Here is a 24,997-nt window from a genome sequence, read left to right as displayed (position 1 = left end):
TATGTTGCTGTCTAAATAACAAAGCTCCAGATACAAAACACATTTGACTCAGAGACGCCAGGTCATGGAACAGCCTGATGGCTTCCCACCTCCAGGCACACATCCTGCTTTCAAGATGTTTTTCTGTTCCCTCTGGACTTAATCCAGGAGTCATATGTCTTGAGGTATCTTGTCTGCAAGATTGATAATGCTTTTGCATGCCTTTCCTGGGGTCTGCTTTTTCTCTCTTGTACTTGCTTCCTACATCTCCCCCTTTTTTTTTCAGCAAGCGAAGTAATTGTAAGAAAGGCTAATTTTTGTTGGTGATGTTGTTGTCATCTCGCTGTTCTTCTCCAGACTACACAGAAGCAAAAGAAAACAATTAAAATTATAGCACAGGTTAACATAATTCAATATCCATAGGCCTTGTTCTGTTTAAGAGGATTTAGAGAGGATATACCATTAGTAACGCTGCTGCTGCTGCTAAGTCGCTCAGTCGTGCCCAACTCTTAGCAACGCCATGGACTGGAGCCTACCAGGCCCTCCATCCATGGGATTTTCCTGGCATTAGTAATAGTATCAAGTAAATTAGATCCAGAAATTATATCTAACTGTTTATTAAAGGTTTTTAATATATCATGTTGTATATCTTGAATATCTAGAGAAATATTTTCTTGATTTAATAAATGTTGCTTGATTTTGTCCCAATTAAACCTTGACTGATTGTATTTATGTGCTGTAACACAAAAAGAGGTGTAATTCCAATCACATTTTAATCTTAGCTGCTTTTGTAAACTAACCAGTTGATCTCCCAATAGTATTACTATCTGTTGGAGATCAGCCACCTGAGAACCTAATTTTCCATCTATTTTTTGTTGAGTGGACCATAAAATGTCAGCATCCTTATGCCATTCTTGTACAAACTGTACTACTTGAACAGATTGATGTAAAGCTACTCCAGCCACCACAGCAGTGGTAGTGATAGCCATAATACCTAAAATAGCAGCTATAAGCATTCCAATGAATCTTTTGGCACATTTTAAACCTTTAATAATTTATTTAATGGCATACAGTGTAGGACTTTCTTGCCAAGATTCTTTGTAAATCTATTGGTATCCAAATGTCCACTCTAGTTTTAAGAATACTCTGTAAGCTGTCACTGGATGGGATAGTATTATTTAAACATGTGTAAAAGGAACACTGTAAACAATTTTACAAGGACTGATGCTAAAGCTGAAACTCTAATACTCTGGCCACCTCATGTGAAGAGTTGACTCATTGGAAAAGACCCTGATGCTGGGAGGGATTGGGGGCAGGAGGAGAAGGGGACAACAGAGGATGAGATGGCTGGATGGCATCACCGACTCGATGGACATGAGTTTGAGTAAACTCCAGGAGTTAGTGATGGATAGGGAGGCCTGGCGTGCTGCAATTCATGGGGTCGCAAAGAGTCGGACATGACTGAGCAACTGAACTGAACTGAACTCAAACAATTTATAAGTCCTGTAATTTTATCATAATTAGCTGGACTGACCATGAATACAAAAGGAAGTCTAACACAAGCTTGGATATTATGAGTAGAGTTTTTTGTAAAAGTTGTTTTAGGATCATTTAAAATATATTCAGTGTATCACCCGTTCCATGTCTCAGGAATTTTCAAAGCCATAGGTATTTTCCAGATCTCATTATTAATAGGATGATATTCATAATATTCATAATAGGATCTCATTATGAACTAGATTTGGAAAGGGAGGGGCAAATCCTACCCCATGCAAAACCAAAGATTCATTACCAAATGTATTAAGAGTCCCATTAAAAAGCAGAGATATCACTTGCCAACAAAGGTCCATCTAGTCAAGGCTATGGTTTTCCAGTAGTCGTGTATGGATGTGAGAGCTGGACTGTAAAGAAAGTTGAGCGCTGAAGAATTGATGCATTTGAACTGTGGTGTTGGAGAAGACTCTTGAGAGTCCCTTGGACTGCAAGGAGATCCAACCAGTCCATCCTAAAGGAGTCCAGTCCTGAATGTTCATTGGAAGGACTGATGCTGAAGCTGAGACTCCAATACTTTGGCCACCTGTTGCGAAGAGCTGACTCATTTGAAAGGACCCTGATGCTGGGAAAGATTGAAGGCAGGAGGAGAAGGGGACAACAGAGGATGAGATGGTTGGATGGCATCACTGAGTCAATGGACATGAGTTTGAGTAAACTCCGGGAGTTGGTGATGGACAGGGAGACCTGGCGTGCTGCAGTCCATGGGGTCTCAAAGAGTTGGACACAACAGCAACTGAACTGAACTAAACTGAAGAGTCCCTTGGTATACCCAAGGACTGGGGATATTGGTGTCTTTTAATTTTGGAGTCCCTCTGGGTCCCCAAACAATTATGGGACCTTCAGTAGTATTGATCAATAGATGGCGTTCTGCTCCTTTACAATTATTCCATTGTATCCAATCTTCTATTCCATGTCCTATCCTCATAATACATTCTGGAATATCAGGAGGACTATAATGTATTATGTTATTTTCCTTTTCTAAAAATGTGAGAGCGGTTACAAGGAAAAAGGAAGTCTTATCATCTTTAGTAGATTTAACAACAGATAACCATTTTTGGATAATCTGTTTTTAAATAGATCTCTCCATGTCCAATGCAAATAGGGGTACTTTCAGACCCAATAGTGTAATTATTTAATATATATCCTGCTTCTTTTGGTTTATCTGGGAAACTTTGATCATAGGGGCTGGGAAGCCAAGTTGAGTCATTGACAAAAATGGGAACTGTTGAATCTTCCCATGTAACTGGTCGTAATAGAGGTGGGTTAGGGACATAGAAAGAAATAAAGTGAAGTCACTCAGTCACGTCCGACTCTTTGCGGCCCCATGGACTGTAGCCTACGAGGCTCCTCCATCCATGGAATTTTCCAGGCAAGAGTACTGGAGTGGGTTGCCATTTCCTTCTACAGGGGATCTTTCCCACCCAGGGATCGAACCCAGGTCTCCCGCATTGCAAGCAGACACGTTTACCGTCTGAGCCACCAGGGAAGCTCACTCCCAATATTAATAATTGGAATTAGCCTGTACACTTACTGCCATTGTTAACAATGTTACCATGGCCAAGAACAGGCTGTCAGGTGTTTTAGCAAGTTTTCGCCTATGTACTATCTTTTCAGCTTCTTGGGATAGCTTCTTTATTTGTCCCCATGTTGGTAGAGTGGTGCTCTGTGTCCGTTTAGTTTTGGATGGACCTGGTCTAAGTATTAATTGAGACCTGGCTCCAATCGGTGGCTCAAACGGGGGATCTATGTCAAACCATGTTCTTTTCTTTCTAATACCAGATTTTTCATTTTGGGATACAGGGATGTTCATTGTCCTCTGTCAAAATAAGAGCATAACCTCGTCCTTGTTTAAGCATAAGCCCTGTTTTCCACTGTTTATCATCCTTCCACATTATTTTTTGGTGAACTGTCTGTGTTTGTTATTTTTTACCAGTTATTTCATGAGATGTTTGTACTTCATCCCAATGTACTTCAGCTGCTGGCTTTTCATTACTTCCCCTAATATAAATAAATAATAAATTTAATATAAAATAAATAAATTTAATATAAAAAGGGCTATAGCAAGTTTATTTTTAGGGAAGTTAGGCCCTAATGCATACCTCTTTCTCCCTTTTTGTTTTAATAATATTTGTTTTAATGTGTGGTGGTCTCTTTTTACTGTCATTTGACCTTGAGGATTATGGGGAATTCCAGTTATATGTTGAATTGACCAATCTTCAAAAAATAATTTTTAAGTATGGCTTTTATACACTGGGTCATTATCTGATAGTTTTGGGGAGTCCCATATATGCAAAGGCTTGTTTAAAATGAGAAATGCAATGGAAAGTAGTCTCTCCTACATGATATGAAGCAAAAATCATTCCTGAAAATGTGTCAATACATGAATCAGTCCAGAATTTCCAAAAGATGGCATATGAGTTACATCTGTTTGCCATATAACATTGGGGTATAATCCTCAAGGATTAACGCCTTCTGGTAAAGATGGGATGACGTTAGTTTGTTGACATGTAGGGCATTGTGGCAATGGCACCCCACTCCAGTACTCTTGCCTGGGAAATCCCATGGATGGAGAAGCCTGGTAGGCTGCAGTCCATGGGGTCACTAAGAGTCAGACACAACTGAGCGACTTCACTTTCACTTTTCACTTTCATGCATCGGAGAAGGAAATGGCAACCCACTCCAGTGTTCTTGCCTGGAGAATCCCAGGGACAGGGGAGCCTGGTGGGCTGCCATCTATGGGGTCTCACAGAGTTGGGCACGACTGAAGCAACTTAGCAGCAGCAGTAGCAGCAGGGCATTGTGAGATGATGTCACAGCAACAATGTTTGTTGCCGTGAAATTTGAAATTTACATTGTTGTCTTCTTACATTGTATGAGTTAATTCATGAAATTGAGTGGGTGTCATAAAAGAGATAAGTCTGGTATCTATTGTCTCATTATCAGCCACTAATGGTCCAGGAAGTTGGGAATGGGAACGAATATGGGTAATATAGAAAGGATAAGTCCTATTATTTATTACTGATTGTACTTTTTAAATATTTGATATATTATTAAATTGGATGTAGGGATTGTAATCAATCTGAGATGTGACTTTTATAGCATATTGGGAATCAGAAACAATATTAATGGGGGCATTTATATCTATCAAAACAGTAAGAATAACATCTAATTTAGCTTTTTGTACAGAAGAATATTGCGATTGTCAAATTTTTTCTATAGGGCTGAAATATCCAGATTTAAAATCTTTGTTTGCATCTGTAAAATAAATATCAGCATCTTTTATAGGGTCTGATTTAGTAATCTTGGGTAGTATCAGGGTATGTTTTTTTAGAAAATTAATAAGTTTAGATGACGGAAAATGACAATCAATATTACTTATAAAATTAGAGAGAGCCATTTGCCTTTCAATATTTTGCATATATAAATTTCAATTTATTCCTTTGAAAGAGGGACTATAATATTATGTGGATCATATCCGGGAAGATGTTGAGTACGATTATGTATTTTAAAAATCAGTTTGCTGATCATATCTATATAGGTGGTTAGCAATTTTACTTGTTTATGAGGTAAAAATACCCATTCAAATATAGCTTCTGTTAACATTCTCCATTTTCCTGATTTTTTCTTTATAACAAACACAGGAGAATTCCAGGGGCTAGTAAATTCTATGACATGTCCCAATTCTTTCTGTTCATTAACTAATGTGGTTAAACCTTCTAGTTTTTCTTCTGTTAAGGGCCTGAACTCCAAAATATGCACCAGATCAATTGTTCTAAAGAAATGTTAACGGGGCGGGGGTGGGGGTCAGGGGGGATTGGCGGCTGCATTCCTATCAGCTTGCTGACTAGCCTCATCTTGTCACCATCTCCTAAATTGTAAAAATTCAGAAGTAGTTAAACAGGTCCTAGCAACCATCTCCCAATCATGAGGGATCAATCTTTCTGCCTGTGACACACCTTGAATCAATCCCATAGTATAAAGAGAATTAGTTCCATATTGAGTACAAGCCTGTTTGATCTCTTTAATAGTTTTGAAAGTAAAGGGCTATAATCATAATTTAATCTTCTATGTGGGAATTGAGGTCTGGGTGGAACCTGTGTCACTATTACAGGAAGAGCTAAAGTATCTTCATCACCTTGTAAATGAGCCATATGAACTCCCCTATGAAATGGAGAGATCGGATTGGGAAGGGTTACTTGTGGCTTTAACATAAAGCCATCATCCCAAGGAGTCTCCAGATCAAAAGGAGGAAGCTCACCCAAGGGGTGCAGATGGGCGAGCTGTTCTAGCAAACAAAATTTGTTCATTACTTCCATAACATTTCCCTCTTTTAATTTTTGCTTTTAAAGGTTTTTTCTCCTCCTCTGAATCACTGTTATCATATATATGTAACTCTTCTAATTGTGTCTCTGTTTGAGAAGTGGAATCATCAGACTCAGAGACCTTGGATTGTAGTGGACCCAAAGCTGTGAGAATGAGATTTCCTAATGACCATACTGACAAGGGTATTTTTTCTCTACTTTCATAAGCTCGGCGCAAGCAGTGCACTACTTCTTGCCATTCTTTATACCTTAAAGTTCCTTTAGCTGGATCAAGCCAATAGCAATGTTTTTCAATAGCAGAAAATAAGTCTAACAGCAGACTGAGAGACTTGCACTCCCGAGCTTTTCAACAAAGTCTTTAAGACTGGCATATATTCTGCATGCTTAGAAGGATTTTGCCCCATTGTTACCCTCATTCACAAATCCACGGGGGTGTACTTACCAAGTACTTCATTTGTTCATACACGGGGGTGTACTTACCAAGTACTTCATTCGTCCACTGCACCAGCTGGATTTCCCTGTGTTCTCCACTGCTCTGAGCTGAGCCTCATAGGCTGATTTCACTTTCAGATCCCTGTTCGGCCGCCACTTTGTCGAATCCAGCTCAACAAGCCAGGGTTTCCCGAAAGCACAATACAGAGAAAGAATGAGAAAGAGACAAGAATTGAAAGCGAGGATCAGGAGACCAACACCACTCCAAGGTGAAGGTGCCCAAACTGATCAAGTCAGCTTTATTAGATGTTTTCAGGCAGGGGAGTACGTGCAAGGGAGAACGTGCTCTCAGAAGCATATGGAGCCATATGGCTGTTACACATAGGCTAGGAATGTGACATGAAGATTAACTAAGAAAGACTTAGTTTTAACTAATGATTTAGGTTGCTGTCTAAATAACAAAGCCCCAGATACAAAACACATTTGACTCAGCGACGCCAGGTCATGGAACACCCTGATGGCTTCCCACCTCCAGGCACACATCCTGCTTTCAAGATGTTTTTCTGTTCCCTCTGGACTTAATCCAAGAGTCATATGTCTTGAGGTGTCTTGTCTGCAAGATTGATAATGCTTTTGCATGCCTTTCCTGGGGTCTGCTTTTTCTCTCTTGTACTTGCTTCCTACAGTACCTGCTTTAGGAGATTTTTTTTTTTTTTTTGGCTGCACCTTGTGGCATGCAGGATCTCAGTTCCCCAACAAGGGATTGAACCTATACCCCCTGCAGTGGAAGTCCCCAGGAGGCTCCTTATCACAATAATCTACAGCCAATAATTTGATTAATCAGGGCCACTCCATGCCATGAGTTACTAGCATCTCATTTCCATGACAAGGAGTTCAACACTGCACTCAAGTCTAAAGACAAACCCAAACACCTAAAAAAGGGGGTCTGTTTCCTGAGATCCCTTGTTCCAATTTCTGCATCAGTCAAGGTTCAGTCAGGAGACACAAACGCCACCAGTTACTTTTGCAGAAAGAATTTAAAGAACTGTCAACCAGGTATCAGAGAAGACAATGGCAACCCACTCCAGTACTCTTGCCTGGAGAATCCCAGGGATGGGGGAGCCTGGTGGGCTGCCGTCTATGGGGTCGAACAGAGTCGGACACGACTGAAGCGACTTAGCAGCAGCAGCAGCAACCAGGTATTAGAGAACTAGAAAGGTAAAAGGAATACTGTAGTAAACACAGAAAGCAGTTACCATCCCTAGGGCTTGGAAAATAGGAGAATAGCTCAGGATTAATAGAATTTAGAAGCTTGGATTAGGGGTCCCATGGAGCTGGGACAGAGACGGCATTAGCCAGCTGATACATGTATTTTCTTGGGCTGCAAAATCACTGCAGATGGTGACGGCAGCCATGAAATTAAAAGATGCTTGCTCCTTGGAAGGAAAGGGGTGACAAACCTTGATGGCATATGCAAAAGCAGAGACATCACTTTGCCAACAAAGGTCTGTATAGTCAAAGCTATGTTTTTTCCAGTAATTATGTGTGGATGTGAGAGTTGGACCATAAAGAAGGCTGAGCACCGAAGAACTGATGCTTTCGAACTGTGGTGTTAGAGATGACTTTCAAGAGTCCCTTGTACTGCAGTGAGTTCAAACCAGTTAACCCTAAAGGAAATCAGTCCTGAATATTCATTGGAAGGACTGATGCTGAAGCTGAAGCTCCAATTACTTTGGCCACCTGATATGAAGAACTGACTCATTGGAAAAGACCCTGATGCTGGAAAAGATTGAGGACAGGAGGAGAAAGGACACAGGATAAGATGGTTGGAAGGTATCACCGACATGAGTTTGAACAATTCCAGGAGATAGTGAAGGACAAGGAAGTGCAGTCTGTGAGGTTTCAAGGAGTCAGACACAACTGAGTTACTGAACAACAATAACAGGTATGTCTGAAGAAGCATAATGAGGCTGGTTCTGAGATTGTGGGAAAAATGTAAACTTAAACAAGCTGCTCCTACAGGAAATAAATGTCATTCCCAGGGTGAGGGACTGTTGCTTGGGTGAGGCTGAGAGTAACAGAAGCAAAACAGAAACAAGCAAGCTCTTTGCGACTCCTTTAGACTCCTAATTCTCTTCTAGAGCCCCCTACAGGCAGACTAACAGAAGGTCCAGTGGCAGAGGAGAAACGTCATTTGCAGAGTCCCAGCCCTGACATCACATAGCTCAGTTTGAAACTAAGACTACAGCTTAATATCAATCAACTCTGTGTGTGTGTGTAGCGGGAGTGGGGTAGAGTGGAGGGGTTGTTCATGTGTGTATGTGAGTTTCTGTGTGTTTTATAAACCATTTAAAAATAGTTCCCAACATCATGATTCCTCCCTCCATACCTCAGCATGCATCCGCTAAGAATAAGGATGTTATCCTATATAACCACAAAACCACTATTCACACACAAGAAAATTATCAATAATTCCCTGCTAACTGCTAAGTCACTTCAGTCGTGTCCGACTCCGTGCGACCCCAGAGACGGCAGCCCACCAGGCTCCCCTATCCCTGGGATTCTCCAGGCAAGAACACTGGAGTGGGTTGCCATTTCCTTCTCCAATGCAGGAAAGTGAAAAGTGAAAGGGAAGTCACTCAGTCGTGTCTGACCCTCAGCAACTCCATGGACTGTAGCCTACCAGGCTCCTCCGTCCATGGGATTTTCCAGGCAAGAGTACTGGAGTGGGGTGCCATTGCCTTCTCCCAATAATTCCCTAATATTGTCTAATACTCAGACCATATTCAGACTTCTTCCAATTGCCCCCCAAATATTTTTTATTCCTAATTTTTTAAACCTCTTTTTAATATTTCTATGACATTAATATTTTGAAGAATGCCTCACTCTCTGAACTGATTGTTTTCTCCTGTTTTGTTTACTGAGTGTCTCTATTCCCTACGCTTTCTGCTAATCAGAGGTCAGGTGTGAAGGTTTAATTATAGTCAGGTTAAACCCTGGATGTATCATGTAAACGTCAGGTTTCATGCACTTGGTAATGCTAAATTTCCGTCCTTAATTAACAGAGTGGCCACCAAATCTCTCCATTATAAAGGTATATTTTTCCCTTTGAGGTTTTTAAGAGCATGTTTTACTTTTAAAATGTGAAACAGATATATGGTAAATTGAGACAGTACAGTGAAGGCTGTACCTCCCACCCCATCTCAGCTCCACAGTTCTCTTCCTAAGAGGCAGCCACGGCTACCAGGTTACATGTCTTTAAAGAGTGGTTAAAAATGTGTGTGCACATAAACTTTTATCTTCATAATCAGTAGCACATTAGACAGACTCTTGTGTGCTTTTTAAATTTATCATACCTATAATAAAGTGGATGAGATGTGTAGAGTTAAGTGTCTTCTGAGTATTTCTTAAATCTGCAGAAATCTTTTAAAATACAAGACTTAGAGAAATTAATCTCTTTCCACATCACAGCAGCTAACAGAATAAAACATTTCTTTCTAACCACAAGGTAAATCTCATTTATGCAGTTTCAACAAGCCTCATTCCCTCAATCTGGGATGTCTGCACTTCCTCTCAGCCAAAAGGCAGGGACAGACCCTGTATTTTACATATTCCCTCCCAAAATTATGCTGGCAAAGCATGGCAAAGATTTGCCTTCTATACTCATAGGCTACTTTCTCTAAGCTTGATTCTACAAACCAGAAGGCTCTAGACTTTCTTAACAGAACATCTCCCTCAAATCAAACGTTTGTTCATTTTTCGATCCACAAACTGAGTTGAGAGAAATCTCATCAAGAGGTTTTTGCATCAGATTCCAAAATGAAGTCTCTCCAACTGAAGCCTTTCAAGTTACATCTGGAAACTGGTTGGATCTTTTCTGGGTCATTTCCCATTGAATAAGTGGTGTCTATTTTGGTCTGACTTCATTTGTGCTGGGACTGTAGCTGGCTCAGGCCTTTAACTTTCCTGAAACCTCAGACCAGAAAAGCCCCTTAGAATTCTCTGGTTCTTCTTTTTCTTCCCATGAAAACTATGCTTGTTGAAGCCCTCTGTCCAGCTAAACATGGCCAAGAAGAAGGAACTTAAGCCTGGGCAATTTCTGAGCTCTCATCCCAGTGCTGCCCCTCTCTCACTGTGTGACCTTGGGAAGACAGCCTCGCTTCCGGACCCCAGTTCCTTCAACTGTACAAGAGGGGAGATACTTGTCCCAAAAGTGGAAGACTGCAACAGACTGTTCTTTGAGAATGTTTTTTTTTAAGTAAGTATATAATTGTCGGGTGAGGCGGGGGGGGCGGGTATTATTATTAGCTCCCTAAACTCTCTGCCACATCCCCAGATCTGACTCATCTATCAGAGCAAAAGAATTTCTAAGAAGCACAACACAGCATTTTTTTATTTTTTATTTTATTGAGTGTTAAGTAAATGATATCTATTGTTTTAAAAATCAAATTATTCCAAAAGACATAAGAGAAAAGATACAACTCTCTCTTATTGCTATTTTCCAGTTCCTCTCTCAGAGACAACTTTTGCTGTTACAACTTTTTGTATATCCTCCTAGAGACAGAATATGCTCATATATCCATATGCACCTGTGTTTTCCTCACCTCTTATTTTAAAATTTTTTTATTTATTTATTTTTGGCTGTGCTGCATCTTCACTGCTGTGTGAGCTTTTTTTTTTCTCTCGTTGTGGTGGGGGCTACTCTCTAGTTGCGGTGCACAGGCTTCTCACTGTGATCGCTTCTCCTGTTGTGGAGCACAGGCTCCGGGGCACACAGGTTTCAGTAGCTGTAGTTCTCGGGCTCCAGAGCACAGGCTCAGTAGTTGTCGTGCACAGGCTTAGTTGCTCTGTGGCATATGGGATCTTCCCAGACCAGGGATCAAACTCATGTCTCCTGCATTGGCAGGCAGATTCTTTACCACTGAGCCACCAGGGAAGCCTCTCCTCTTCTTTTTTAAGTTTGAATGGCAGCAAACTATACACACCATTCTGTTCCTTATTTTTATAACTAAACAGTATGTCTTGGAGAAAATTCCATAACAGTATATAGAGTTCTGCCTGTGTGTGTATGTGTGTGTATACATACATACATACATACATACATATATATATATATATACACACACACATATATATATAATTCTTTCTTTAATTAGTCCCCTATTGCTTAACATTTAAATTGTTTCCAGTCTTTTATTAGTTCAAACAAGGTTGCAATGGATACCCTTATGAATATTTCCAGGATAAACTACTGGACATAGAACACCTATATTTAAAAAATAGTGTATTTTGAATTTTTATAAATCTGCAAAGCTTTCCTTGCAATTCAACTATCATCTTGTTTCATTCTAAGTGTTACAACTCCCAGGGCAGGGAATCTTCACTCCAGCATTGTGATCTTCCCTTGGGAAAGTAGCAAGTCTCCTTTGTGAACAGCTGTCTCCCCAGTGTTGCCACATATTAAGACCCCATCTGGAATGATCTCATTCTGGAGACTTCACAACCTCAAAGTCCCTTGTTGAATGTAAGCACTGACAACTTGGATCGTGAACATTAGCTATTTGGAATGATTCAACAATCATTTTAAAACCCTTTTTGTACCAAAATCTGAAAAAGGAAAGGTTGAAAAAGGCACAGAGGAAGACCAGGAAGGCCTGTATTTAATCATGTGTGGAAGTCAAAAGATCTCGGGCTTTATCTTGACTTCACAACTAACTACCAAGTCACTGAAGGTCTCTGGATCTCTTTGTCCTTGTGTGTGAAGTGAAGACCTTGGACCAAATTATTTCTCAAGACCTTTCCTCCTTTGAGATTCTGAAGACTTCAGTTCAGTTCAGTTCAGTCGCTCAGTCGTGTCCAACTCTTTGCGACCCCATGAATTGCAGCATGCCAGGCCTCCCTGTTCATCACCAACTCCCGGAGTTCACTCAGACTCACGTCCATTGAGTCAGTGATGCCATCCAGCCATCTCATCCTCTGGTGTCCCCTTCTCCTCCTGTCCCCAATCCCTCCCAGCATCAGGGTCTTTTCCAATGAGTCAACTCTTCGCATGAGGTGGCCAAAGTATTGGAGTTTCAGCTTCAGCATCAGTCCTTCCAATGAACACAATCTTGATTCCAGCTTGTGTTTCTTCCAGTCTGGAAAAGGTCAGTTTTCATTCCAATCCCAAAGAAAGGCAATGCCACAGAATGTTCAAACTACCACACAATTGCACTCATCTCAGTAAAGTAATGCTCAAAATTCTCCAAGCCAGGCTTCAGCAATAGGTGAACTGTGAACTTCCAGTTGTTCAAGCTGGTTTTAGAAAAGGCAGAGGAACCAGAGATCAAATTGCCAACATCCGCTGGATGATCGAAAAAGCAAGAGAGTTCCAGAAAAACATCTATTTCTGCTTTATTGACTATGCCAAAACCTTTGACTGTGTGGATCACAATAAACGGTGAAAAATTCTGAAAGAGATGGGAATACTAGAACACCTGACCTGCCTCTTGAGAAACCTATATGCAGGTCAGGAAGCAACAGTTAGAACTGGACATGGAACAACAGGCTGGTTCCAAATAGGAAAAGGAGTACATCAAGGCTGTATATTGTCACCCTGCTTATTTAACTTCTATGCAGAGTACATCATGAGAAACGCTGGGCTGGAAGAAGCACAAGCTGGAATCAAGATTGCCGGGAGAAATATCAATAACCTCAGATATGCAGATGACACCACCCTTATGGCAGAAAGTGAAGAGGAACTCAAAAGCCTCTTGATGAAAGTGAAAGTGGAGAGTGAAAAAGTTGGCTTAAAGCTCAGCATTCAGAAAATGAAGATCATGGCATCTGGTCCCATCACTTCATGGGAAATAGATGGGGAAACAGTGGAAACAGTGTCAGACTTTATTTTGGGGGCTCCAAAATCACTGCAGATGGTGACTGCAGCCATGAAATTAAAAGACGCTTACTCCTTGGAAGGAAAGTTATGACCAACCTAGATAGCATATTCAAAAGCAGAGACATTACTTTGCCAATAAAGGTCCGTCTAGTCAAGGGTATGGTTTTTCCTGTGGTCATGTATGGATGTGAGAGTTGGACTGTGAAAAAGGCTGAGCGCTGAAGAATTGATGCTTTTGAACTGTGGTGTTGGAAAAGACTCCTGAGAGTCCCTTGGACTGCAAGGAGATCCAACCAGTCCATTCTGAAGGAGATCAGCCCTGGGATTTCTTTGGAAGGAATGATGCTAAAGCTGAAACTCCAGTACTTTGGCCACCTCATGCGAAGAGTTGACTCATTGGAAAAGACTCTGCTGCTGGGAGGGATTGGGGGCAGGAGGAGAAGGGGACACCAGAGGATGAGATGGCTGGATGGCATCACTGACTCCATGGACGTGAGCCTGAGTGAACTCCGGGAGTTGATGATGGACAGGGAGGCCTGGCGTGCTGCAATTCATGGAGTCTCAAAGAGTCGGACACGACTGAGCGACTGAACTGAAATGATGATGATTTCAAATAGCGCCTTGATGTCACTAAACTCAGACTTGGGAAAAGAGGCAAAGAATTGGCTGCTGGCTCCAGAAAACCACCAGCAATGGATTCAAAGCAAGCATTTCCTTCAGCAAGCATGTCCTAAATTGAGAGGATTTCATGAAAGGGGAGAGATTTGAACCAGGGATTAAGGGAAATTGAATTAGGACACTTTTCATGATAACTGACAGAAACAATCCAAACTAGCTCAAGCGGGGTGAGAGAGAACATAGAATGTGAATGCTTTAGCACAAGTCTCTGAACAAAAGGCTCTAATAACGTGGTCACAGGCTTGCAGCAGGCCCTCTCTAAGTGGTAGGCTCCCTGCCGGTGGCGGTCCAGGGCTCTGTACTTAGCGTTAACAGTTCAGAAGAGTGCCCTCCCATGGAGAGCCCATGGAAAGCCTGGCTGGCTTGGCTTAGATGGCTGGCTGGTTCACATCCAGCCCCTGGCTCTTAACTGGACACAGAAGGAAAGGTCCACACACCTGGGCAGGCAGGGCACTGTTCCTCTACCACTCAAACACATGAGAGTCATCCAGTACAAATGCCCCAAAGGCCAGAGGGATGCTGGGTAGATAGGAGAATGCATTTCTATTAGAAATATGGGTAAGGCTTTGTGGAGGGGCAGAAGAGCAGGTAATAATTAGAGGGAACTGCGTAAGTGGAGGTGCAGAAACATACAAGGGTAAAGGTGCATTTGGGAGCCAGCAAGAAGACCACCTGACCAAAGCGGAGGGGGCGGGGAGCAGGAGGGGAGGCAGCAGTTTTCACAGAAAGGTGACATTGCCCCTCTTGGGACGTTTGGCAATGTGTGGAGTTATTTTTGGTTGTCACAACTAGGGTTAGAGGCCTGAGTACTATCACCTAGAGAGTAGAGGCCAGGAGTAACATCCAACAGGGCACAGGACAGTCCCCACAGTGGAGACTCATCCAGCCCCAGACGTCACTAAGGCCAAGACTGAGGAACACCGTCACATGGGAAGTGCAGGAGAAATGTCTGGGAGGATGACAAATCACAGAGGGCTTTCAGTTACTGAGGCACAAAAAGGCTAAGGATTGAGGCATTATCCTATGGCTGTTACACAGGGAGCAACAGGAAGATGTTGAGAAAGGCTCACATGGCTCTTACATACTCTGTTCCTGCTGCTTGACACCTCTCCGGCACCTCCTCTGCCCTTGGCACAGCTGGCTCTTTTTCATTCCTGTGCGGCTCACCTTAAATGTTACCTACGTGAACAATCTTCCCTGACCTCCCAATCAAAATAAGCTCTCTTGCAGACTCCACACCATCATTTTCTCCCACAGTTCCCTCTTCTTTTCCTTCATAACTCTTACCATGATTTTGAATTCTGTGTTTATTTGAGTGCTGGTAGAGCATCCGTCTTTGCATAAGCAGAGACCTTGTGTATCCGTTCACAACTGTGACCCTCAACATCAGAGTGCCTTGTGCACTGTAGTTGTTTGACACAATCAATTCAATTGATTAGTTCATTTGAAGATGGATTATAGGATGACAGAGGGCTGAGGGTAGGAGGTGGAATTGAAAGAGGAAAGAACTGCAGTCCTCTGGATTTCTTCCCTGCTTGTTCCACTGTGCACTCGTGTCCCTTCTCTGACTTTTCTGGCACCTGTACTTCACAGCATAACATATTAATTAGGGTTCAAGTGAAGAGATAAAACCCTTCTAGCTATTTTAAGAAAACATGGAATAATAAAATCAAGTGAGTTCAGAATCAGCACAGAGCGAGTTCTGCCTGGGCTTCCAGGAATGATTCCCAGAACACCAACCATAGTACTAGACCCCCAAACCCCCCTGCCCCACACACATCTAATCTGGAAGCTAGAGTTCAGGGTGACTGGCCCAGTCTCTGGCTATAGGAACACACCATCCTAGGTATAATCTTGAGACCAGGAGCTACCGTCAGAACGCCAGAGCCATGCTGTGCCTTTTGGGCTGATCCCAGCAAAATGGATTTCCCCCAGGCTGTTGCCTCCTCTCCAAACTCAATCAGTTTTTCTTCCTACTCAGTTTTGAATTCAGGTCTTGCACAAGCACACAGGACTAGCTAAACCTAAATCTCAAACAGGAACCCAGCAGCAAGGAGCCTAGCAAACGGGTTTTTAGTTTTCCAGCCATGGTATCATCAAGTCAATGGACATGAGTTTGAGCAAACTCAGAGAGATAACGAAGGACAGGGAAGCCTGGCATGCTGCAGTCCTTAGGGGTAGCTAAGAGTCAGACACAACTGAGTGACTGAACAACAACAATCTCTGCAGTATGAAATGGCACACTCATGAGAGGCGTGGACAGATGTGGAAAAGCAAATTTACCCTGTCAGGTACATGGCTGCCCCTATCAGACTGTAATCCCTCTCTGGTCATCCGTATCTTAATGTACTCATCCCCTCTCATTCAACGGTGAGGATGTTCTCCAGACATGAATGAAACTGTGAAATGAACTGAACTAAATCAAAGGGGGAAAGCCTTCTCATTTTTTATAGCACATTGCACTACTCCTCTGACATACTGTATTTTGTATCTTAGAGTAATTTGTACTCACATTCATTTCCCTGTAGACCAGAAGTTCATCTCTCTGTCTCCACATTCATAACAGGTAATACATGTTTGTGGACTGAATAAAAAACATAAACAAGTTAGTGAGAAGAAGTCTTGAGCCCCCATGTAGCTAGAAGTAGCTCCCAGAATAGCCATGTCATGAATATTTTAGATTTCCTGCTCTGTGAAACCATCACCACTGCAGAGACCCACAGGACAAGGGCCCCAGGAATCTCCTCGGCTTCAGGGGACCTGGGTTCCAGGGTACCTCCAAAAGTTGGGAAAACATCCACTCGCATTAACGCAGCCAGTAAACACTTATTAGATGCTGCCCGGTGCTAAGAGTGGCACCACTGCCTTTCCCTATACTGTTCATTAACCATTTTCTTGCCAACAAGGGCATGCCAGTGATCTCAACCTGAGTTACACTGGAGACCCGTGGGGGGTGAGATTCTTACCCTACCCTAGGAGAGGGGCTTTCCTGAGCCTTTTAGATTCTGAATGGCCTCCAGGCATCCTTAGCCAGGTTCCCTCACCTTGTCTATTCCTGACATGTCTGGGAACAGACCAAGGTCCCGTTTCCTGTGAACTGAAACACTAACTCCACTTCACATGTTATCTTTCAGTCAATTTAGCGCTCTCACCCTCTCAAGTCCCCTACACCTAGACAAGTCCCCGCCATCCCTCAGGCTCAACTGAACGCTGCTTCCCTAGATCTTCCCCTGACCTCCCAGTTTCATATTCAGTATCTCCCTCTTCTGTAATACATTTCACATGAAACCACCTGAATCATCCCCACTAGATTCCATGTTCCAGAAGGCCAGGCACCAAGTCTATTTGGTTTACCTCTAGATCCCCAGGTGGCTCAGTGGTAAAGAATCTGCCTGCAATGCAGAAGACACAGGAGACATGGGTTTAATCCCTGGGTCAGCAAGATCCCCTGGAGGAGGAAACGGCTACCCACTCCAGTATTCTTGCCTGGAGAACCCCATGGACAGAGGAGCCTGGCAGGTTACAGTCCGTAGGGTCACAAAGAGTCAGATACAACTGAGTACGGGTGCATCTAGATCCCCAGCACCTAGATGGGGGCTGACACATACAAGATGTTTACTAAATGTTTGCGGAGCCCACTAACTTTCATCCTCAAATAATATTTACTTAATATTAATTCTCTACATAGCTCGATGGCTTACCAAACCTCTCTGTGAGTGAGTATCACAACTCCAAGGGGAAAGACAGGGCAAGTAATATAATTATTATTCTCCCTACTTTTCAGAAAGTGAAATATCACCTGGGGTAACTGACGAGTCTACAGTGGTGGAACCAGCATGAGAATTTGAATACATATCTGCATTCAAATAAACCCTGGGTCATATACCATCTGTTCATCAGATGCTCTGGCAGCCAAGTGAAATACTGGTAGCTAATGAAAGAGAGCAGGGGAAGGAATAGAGAGAAGTAAAAGCCAAGCCTCTAATCACCTTTTTTTCCTCTGGTGTCTGCTTGCTACCTAAACATGGTCACCCTGCCCATCTAGTGGCTGGAGTCCTCCAGCAGGGGCATGTCTCTCAAGGACCTGAGGCTAAGCCAGATAGTTAGTGAGGCCAGTGAAGCCTCATCCTCTGGGGAGGAGGGAGATGAGGGTGGGGTCACAGGGGCCCCCAACCATTATTATGTATGTGCGCACAGTCACATCTGGACAAAACCCACACCAAGGTACATTTACATATAAACACTGCACAAACAGGTGCCACACAGTATCATACACATACACATTGATAAGCACTTATTGCCTACTCATACATTTAAACGTGCACCCAACATAGAAATCCAAACACTAGTGTGTACATACCGCAACTGAAGTACACTTCTGTTGCACACCAAGCTGCAAGCTTGGATATATGCATGTGTATGTGCAGACATAGCCCTAATGTATATTTGGACACATGCTCTTATGCACACACACACATACAGCTAAACACATACACGTAATTCATAATCTCTCTCAACCACCCTTACATTCAGTACACATAGAAAGGTACTCTTTTATAAGCTGTCACGTCCACAGTACTCCTAGATTCACAGCGAGATGCATGCTCACACACAGGCCTCATTAGACATGTGCCACATACCCACACCCTTGCAAACGCCTGGATAAGGATCACTCTTCTGCACAGAAATCTTCAAATGCACTGACAAGTTCTACGCACAGAACGATCCATCGACACAATCAAGTTGTCACAGGAGCTGAAAGGTTTTTCCAACCAAAGCCCAAGAGCGCGCGGCCGCTCTGAGGGCCGGCCCACGTGACCGGGTGGAAAAGTCTCCCGCCCATGACGGGATGGGAAAAGTATGCCTGGGGCGGGCGCCGGCTGAGCTGCAGCAGCGGGAGGCGGGACGGCCCAGAGCTTCGTGGCTGCAGACGCCCCTGGACGTGGCCGGCGGCGGTGAGGGTAAGTGTCCACACGCGGTCCGCCCAGCCCGCACCTCCGCCGCCCTCCGGCAGGGACATTAAGTGCGGGCAGGGATGGGGAGAATACGCAGTGACTGCGGGGATAGGAAGTACGAGGGAGGGAACCGCCAACAGCCCCTTTAAGCAGGCCGGGCAACCCCCGGATTCCTGGCTCTCGTCCTCTGCCTTATAAATTACAACATGAATTGACATTTACTGAGCGCTTACAGAGCCTGTGGCAGGATCTGTGCTCAGTGGTTTTCTTGATAGTAATGGTAATAGCTCGACCGTTTGTGGAGCGCTTATTTTATGCCAGGCCCTGCCAGCATCATTTCCATAACAACACGTTATGCCCACCTGCAGAAGGGGCACCGGGTTCAGAGACAATAACGACTTGCTCAAGTTACACAGCTAGTCGTTGGTGGTAAAAGGATTTGAACCCTGGTAAGTCTGAACCCAATACCTGAGCTAACGATCATAGTTACCTATCAAGTGCATTATTTCATTGATTCTTGACATTGCATTAATTAAATATATCATACAGATGGGCAAGCTGAGATATGCAACCAGCAAGCTGAGATATGCACTCAGTTCTTCACGACGCTCTTCACTCTCCCTCCCCACTGCCTCTCTCCAAGCCTTGTCTTATTTACTTTGTTCTTATTTCTCCATCCCCACTGCCACTGCCCCTTTCTGGGACTGCTCCTCTCAACTAAACAGCGGCACTGCCCCCCTGCAGCCTCGCAGCTCAGGTCAGTACTTTGCACAACCTCAGTGCAATTCTCCTCTCCCTTTGACTGAAAAACTCCCCTGTGTGGAATCCTTCAAGGGTCCCCTCCTTAGACTTGCCATCTCCCAGGGACCCCACTGAACCAGCAGCAACTGTCCTATATCTGTCAACCCAAAGCTGATGCTCAGCTAGCATTGTTCAAAATCCTCTCTGTTCCTCCATTCTGCCCTCCCACCTACACAGCTCTCCTCTGATTCATTCTGTTGTCTGGTAATCATATCCATTACGTCCACTTTCAACTGCCCCTCTGCAACCCCTCCACACTTCTCACACCCTCCCTACTGCCCTTCATGCTAATACATCCAGTGCAACACACGCTTCCTTTCTCGCCAGATGTCTGACTTCTCCACATTCCCTAGCAAGGACACAACCTTGCCTATCTTCCAATCCTCAAGCCTTAGGGTTACCTTTTGTTTTAAATGACACAAAACTAACAACATTTATCTTAAGAAATTCACACAGTATATAAAGGTGAAAACTGAAAAGTAAAAACCCGCATACTCTTTCCCAATTCTGGGAGGTAAGCCCTTTAACAAGATGTGTGTCCTTGCAGAAATTTCATTATATATATAAAATCTGTCTATATATACATACATATAGATATACATCTCTATTTATCTCTTGTTTAACTCAAAGAAAAGGCATATTTGACATCCCCTGCTGCAACTTGCTTTTTCATCTTTCTGTATCTGCATATACTTTGTTCCTGTGTATAGTGTGGCATTACACAAATGAATTTTCTTTCACAAGTCTGGGGCATCTTGAAAGCCACTCGCCTCCATCAGATATTCAGCGAGTTCCCCCAGGAAGTTACTTCTTTCTCTGCACATCCCTCCATTCTTCCCTGTCTTGCTGTTCCTCCTCTCATCTTCACCTGCAGACTGGACATAGATGACTGGACCTTCTCTGCCACAGTCCCAGGCTCTGATGCTTTCTACTCCCAAATGCTCATTATGGGCAGCACAGTCCCTGTGTTACTCATAGCTTCCCCCACTTTCCCCCAGGTCAAAGGCCTGCCAAGTTGGCACTGCCTCCGTGAGATAAACTGCTGCATAAGTCAGATTTCTGTTAATCAAGTTCTAATCTAGGTTTCACTTGTGAAGGGAATCCTGTGCCAAATATTTTTTCAAGAAAATAATCTTCCTTTGGACTTGTGCATTGCTGTAACTGGCTTGTACCACACACACACACACACACACACACACACACACACACACAGCTGTCCAGTTAGTTAAGGCTTGGGTTCTGTCACAGCTTTGACCTGGGAAAAATGAGTTCACTTTTCTGAGCTCTGTATTCTTTCCTGCCTATGGGGATGACAGAACCAGCCTCTTAGAAGTTTGGGGGAAATGAAAGGAGAAAATGAACACGAGAGCTTTGAAATAGAAACACACAACTTATATGGAGAACACATATGGAGAATACCCTCTTCCTCTAGATCAGGGGTTGCAAACTCATATGCCAACAGGGACCATGCATGATACGTAAGTGAACAGGATGCATAGCATTTAGGAGTGGTGAGGACTGGACACTGAAGAACGTACGTCCTTGGTATTAGTTTGCTAGGGCTGTCTTAGCAAAGTAACACAACTGGATGGCTTAAACAACAAAAATGTATTTTCTCACAGTTCTGGAAACTAGAAGTCTATGATTAAGGTGATCGCAGATTTGATTTCTTCCAAGGCCTCTCTCCTTGGCTTGCAGATGCCTACCTTTTGACTGTGACCTCGCATGGTCATCCCTTGGTCTGGGTGTTGTGTCCTAACCTCCTTTTATTATAAAGATATTAGTCATATTGGATTAGGACTCATCAATATGACTTTGACATTAATTACCTCTTTAAAGATCCTGTCTCTAAGTACAGTCCCACTCTGGGATTCCAGGGGTTAAGACTTCAACACATGAATTTTGGAGAAACACAGTTCAGCCATAATACCTTGTCCAAGAGGCAGTCAGTTGGTGCCCTGCCAGAATGTTGCCAGGTCCTTCAGATCCTGAAAAACAGCTGGAAATCTTTTTTTGTTTCAAACTAGTTTATTTAGGCGTTCCATTTTCAGTCCTCAATAGATTTTGTGTATTTCTCATATACTTCTTCACTCATTAGTTCATCTATTTCTGAAGGGTTATGGAGTGTCATCTTGATCAGCCAACCATCTTCATAACAAGTTTTGTTAACAAGTCCTGGATTTGCTGCTAGAGCTTCATTAATTTCAGTTACTTCTCCTGATAGAAGAGAAAAGAGTTCCCTAACAGCTTTCACAATTTCTAAAGCACCAAATTCCTGGTTTTTTCAGTTTTGTCCCCAATTCAGGCAGACTACAATAAACTCCCAAAACTTCCTGTGCAAAACTGGTGATTGCCACTGATCCAACACCATTTTTCTGTTGTTACCCATTCATGTTTTTCTATGAATTTCCACACTGTCTTCAGAGCGGGGTCCCCAGGACCATGGTGGGCAGGGCACGTTGGGTGCAGAGATGGTGCGCAGGCAACGGACCACAGCCTGAACACTCCGCACCGGCTGCTCACAGCGCCACGTTTGCAGGGCTGCCTGGAAACCTTTTTTTTAACTGAAATACAACTGACTTAGGATATTAGTTTCAAATGTCTAACACAGTGATTCAATATTTTTACCACTACAAAATAATCACAGTAAGTCTAGTTATCATGTTACTATAAAGTTTATTACAATGTTATTGACTATGTTCCCTAGGCTGCATGTTACATTTCTGTGACTTATTTATTGTGTAACTGGAATTTTTTATCTCTTACTCTCCTTCACCTATTTCAGCCATGTCTCCTCTGCCTCCCCCCAGCAAACATCTGTTTGTTCTCTGTGTCTATGACTCTGTTTCTGTTTCGTTATGTTTTTCTTTTCTTTTTTAGATTCCACATGTAAGTGAAAATCATATGGTATTTGATTTTCTTCTCTGGCTTATTTCTTGTGAAATAAAATCCTCTGTGTTCATTCTAGGTCTATCTATGTTGTCACAAATGTCAAGATTTCATTCTTTTTCATGGCTGGTAATATTCTATATCTTCTTTATCCATTTATCTATCAATGGACACTTAGGTTGCTTCCATATTTTGGCTATTGTAAATAGTGCTACAGTGAACCTAAGGGTACACATATCTTTTCAAATTGGTGCTTTTGTTCTCTTCAGATAAATACCTAGAAGTACAATTTCTGGATCATATGGAAGTTCCACTTTTAATTTTATTAGGAACCTCCTTACTGTTATCCACAGTGGCCGCACCAATTTACATCCCTGTCCACAATGTACAAGGGTTCCCTTTTCTCCCCATTCTGTCCAACATTTACATGTTGTCTTTTTGATAACTGCCATTCTGGCAACTGTGAGATGATATTGTGGCTTAGATGTGCATTTCTTTGATGATTAGTGATATTGAGCATCATCATGTGTCTATTGGCCATCTTTGGAAAAATGTCCATTCAGGTCCTCTGTTCATTTTTCATCAGGTTTGTTTTTGTTAGCATGTTTGTTTTGCTGCTGAGTTGTACGAGTTCTTTGTATACTGTGGATATTAACCCTTTATCAGATATATTGTTTGCAAATATTTTCTCTTGTTCAGTTGGTTGTCTTTTCATTTTGTTGATAGTTTCCTTTGCTATGCAGAAGCTTTTTAATTTGATGTAGTACTATTTGTTTATTTTTACTTTTGTTGCCTGTGGCTGAAGAGACATACTAAAAAAATTATTGCTCAGAGTGATGTCAAAAAGCATACTACCTATGTTTTCTTCTAGGAGTCTTATGATTGCAAGTCCCACATTTAAGTCTTTAATCAATTTTGAGTTTATTTTTGTATATAGTATGTGAAAGTGGTTCAGTTTCTCAACATCAAGTTTGAAGAGGCTGTCTTTGTCTCATTATATGTTCTTGCTTCCTTGGTCATAGATTAATTGACCATACAAGTATGGGTTTATTTCTGGGCTCTTTATTCTGTTCCATTAATCTAAGTGTCTGTTTTTGTGCCAGAGCCACACTGCAGCTTTGTAGTATTGTTTGCAATCAGGGAGCATGATACCTTCAGCTTTGTTCTCCTTTTTCAAGATTGTTTTGTCTATTTGGGGTCTTTTGTGTTTCCATGCAAATATTAGAATCATTTGTTCTAATTCTGTGAAAAATGCCATTAGTATTTTGATAGAGATTGCACTGAACCTGTAGATTACCTTGGGTAGTATAGTCATCTTAACAATATTAATTATTTCATCCATGAGCACTATATATCTTTCCATCTGTTTCTGTCATCTTTAATTTCTTTCATCAAAGTCTTATAGTTTTCTAAGTACAAGCCTTTTACCTCCTTGGTTAGATATGTTCTGTATTTTACTTTGAAATCTTGATTTTAACATAAAATCTCCCAAATTTTATATTGGCAACAATTTCAAATTGTTTATTTAAAAATAAATAAATGAATGAATGAAAGCACAGTGCAGTCTGTGGTTTGCATAAGGCCATTGATAAGCCAGTTGGTCACCTCTTGTCTAGATTATAACTTCATCAGTGGCAGGACCATCTTCCACAGCTCTCAGCCGGAAGTCCTTGCACATTGCAATCTCAACAAAAAGCTGATCATTGAATGACTAAATTGCAATTTTAGATCCTTGTTTAAAGTAGGGTACACCCATAGAAATCCTGCACCTTTGCATTCATGCCATGCCATAAAACCCCCTCAACTGTTACAACTGCCTTCAATGCTGTTTATCCCAAAGCTCACAACTGTTCAACTCCTCACAAGGTCACTGTTCTCACCATTTTACAGATGAGGAAACAGCAGACCCAGGTCTGCTCGTTTATCCTTCTCCCATTATCTCTCTCATTGTCTTCAAATTTTATCATTATATCAGAATAATACCATTATTAATATTACTGAGGGCTTATTGTGAGCTATTCACTGAATGATCCTATTTAATATTCACAATTACTCTATAATGAGGTATGAGCAATCAAATTATTCATGGAGACATTCCTAAAGTCCTCAAATAATTCAAACTGATGTAACTCAATACTCACCTGCTGAAGGATGACAGGTATTTCTGCTTACCCATTAGAATTTCTGCTCACCTATTAGAATATCCTTGCAAGGTTCTTAACAAATTTTCACATATAAAGTAAAACAATAAATATTTTTATACCATGCTTTTTTTCAAATTTACTAATTCAAATAAGACCATACACATAGCTTTTCCTATTTCACAGACAAGAAAACTGAGAGCTTAAATAACGTAACAGAGGTCAAACAGCTAGAAAATGACTGTTAACCACTTCTTAACCACCAGTTCAGCCATGTGCTCTCAAAGGCTAGCATTGTGTCACACCTTTAAAGTTACCCTGAATGCCCATCATGGCCTGACTGGAAGTGAGTTCCTGGAAAACAGCAAG

General features: G+C 42.2%; 1 protein-coding gene and 1 pseudogene across 2 annotated transcripts in view; one reads left to right on the top strand and one right to left on the bottom strand.

Annotated features, from left to right (window-relative positions):
* Positions 1–24,997, top strand: part of C1QTNF2 (C1q and TNF related 2) — a 61,972-nt gene that overhangs the window by 20,952 nt on the left and 16,023 nt on the right. The window contains exon 1 of one of the 2 annotated variants that reach the window (XM_005897509.3): positions 18,651–18,803. The exons of the other annotated variant lie outside the window; for it this stretch is intronic. Coding sequence (XP_005897571.2) covers positions 18,684–18,803 — 120 coding nt within the window. The 5' untranslated portion in view covers positions 18,651–18,683. Of the gene's footprint in view, positions 1–18,650; positions 18,804–24,997 lie in introns of those variants that run through there. 2 annotated transcript variants of the gene reach the window in all.
* LOC138988460 (glycine cleavage system H protein, mitochondrial-like) lies at positions 21,646–24,958 on the bottom strand (annotated as a pseudogene).

The sequence above is a fragment of the Bos mutus genome, chromosome 7, assembly GCF_027580195.1.
Source record: "Bos mutus isolate GX-2022 chromosome 7, NWIPB_WYAK_1.1, whole genome shotgun sequence".
Lineage (NCBI taxonomy): Eukaryota > Metazoa > Chordata > Mammalia > Artiodactyla > Bovidae > Bos > Bos mutus.
Note: the sequence above shows the minus strand (reverse complement) of the source record. Positions and strands in the feature narration are given on the sequence as shown.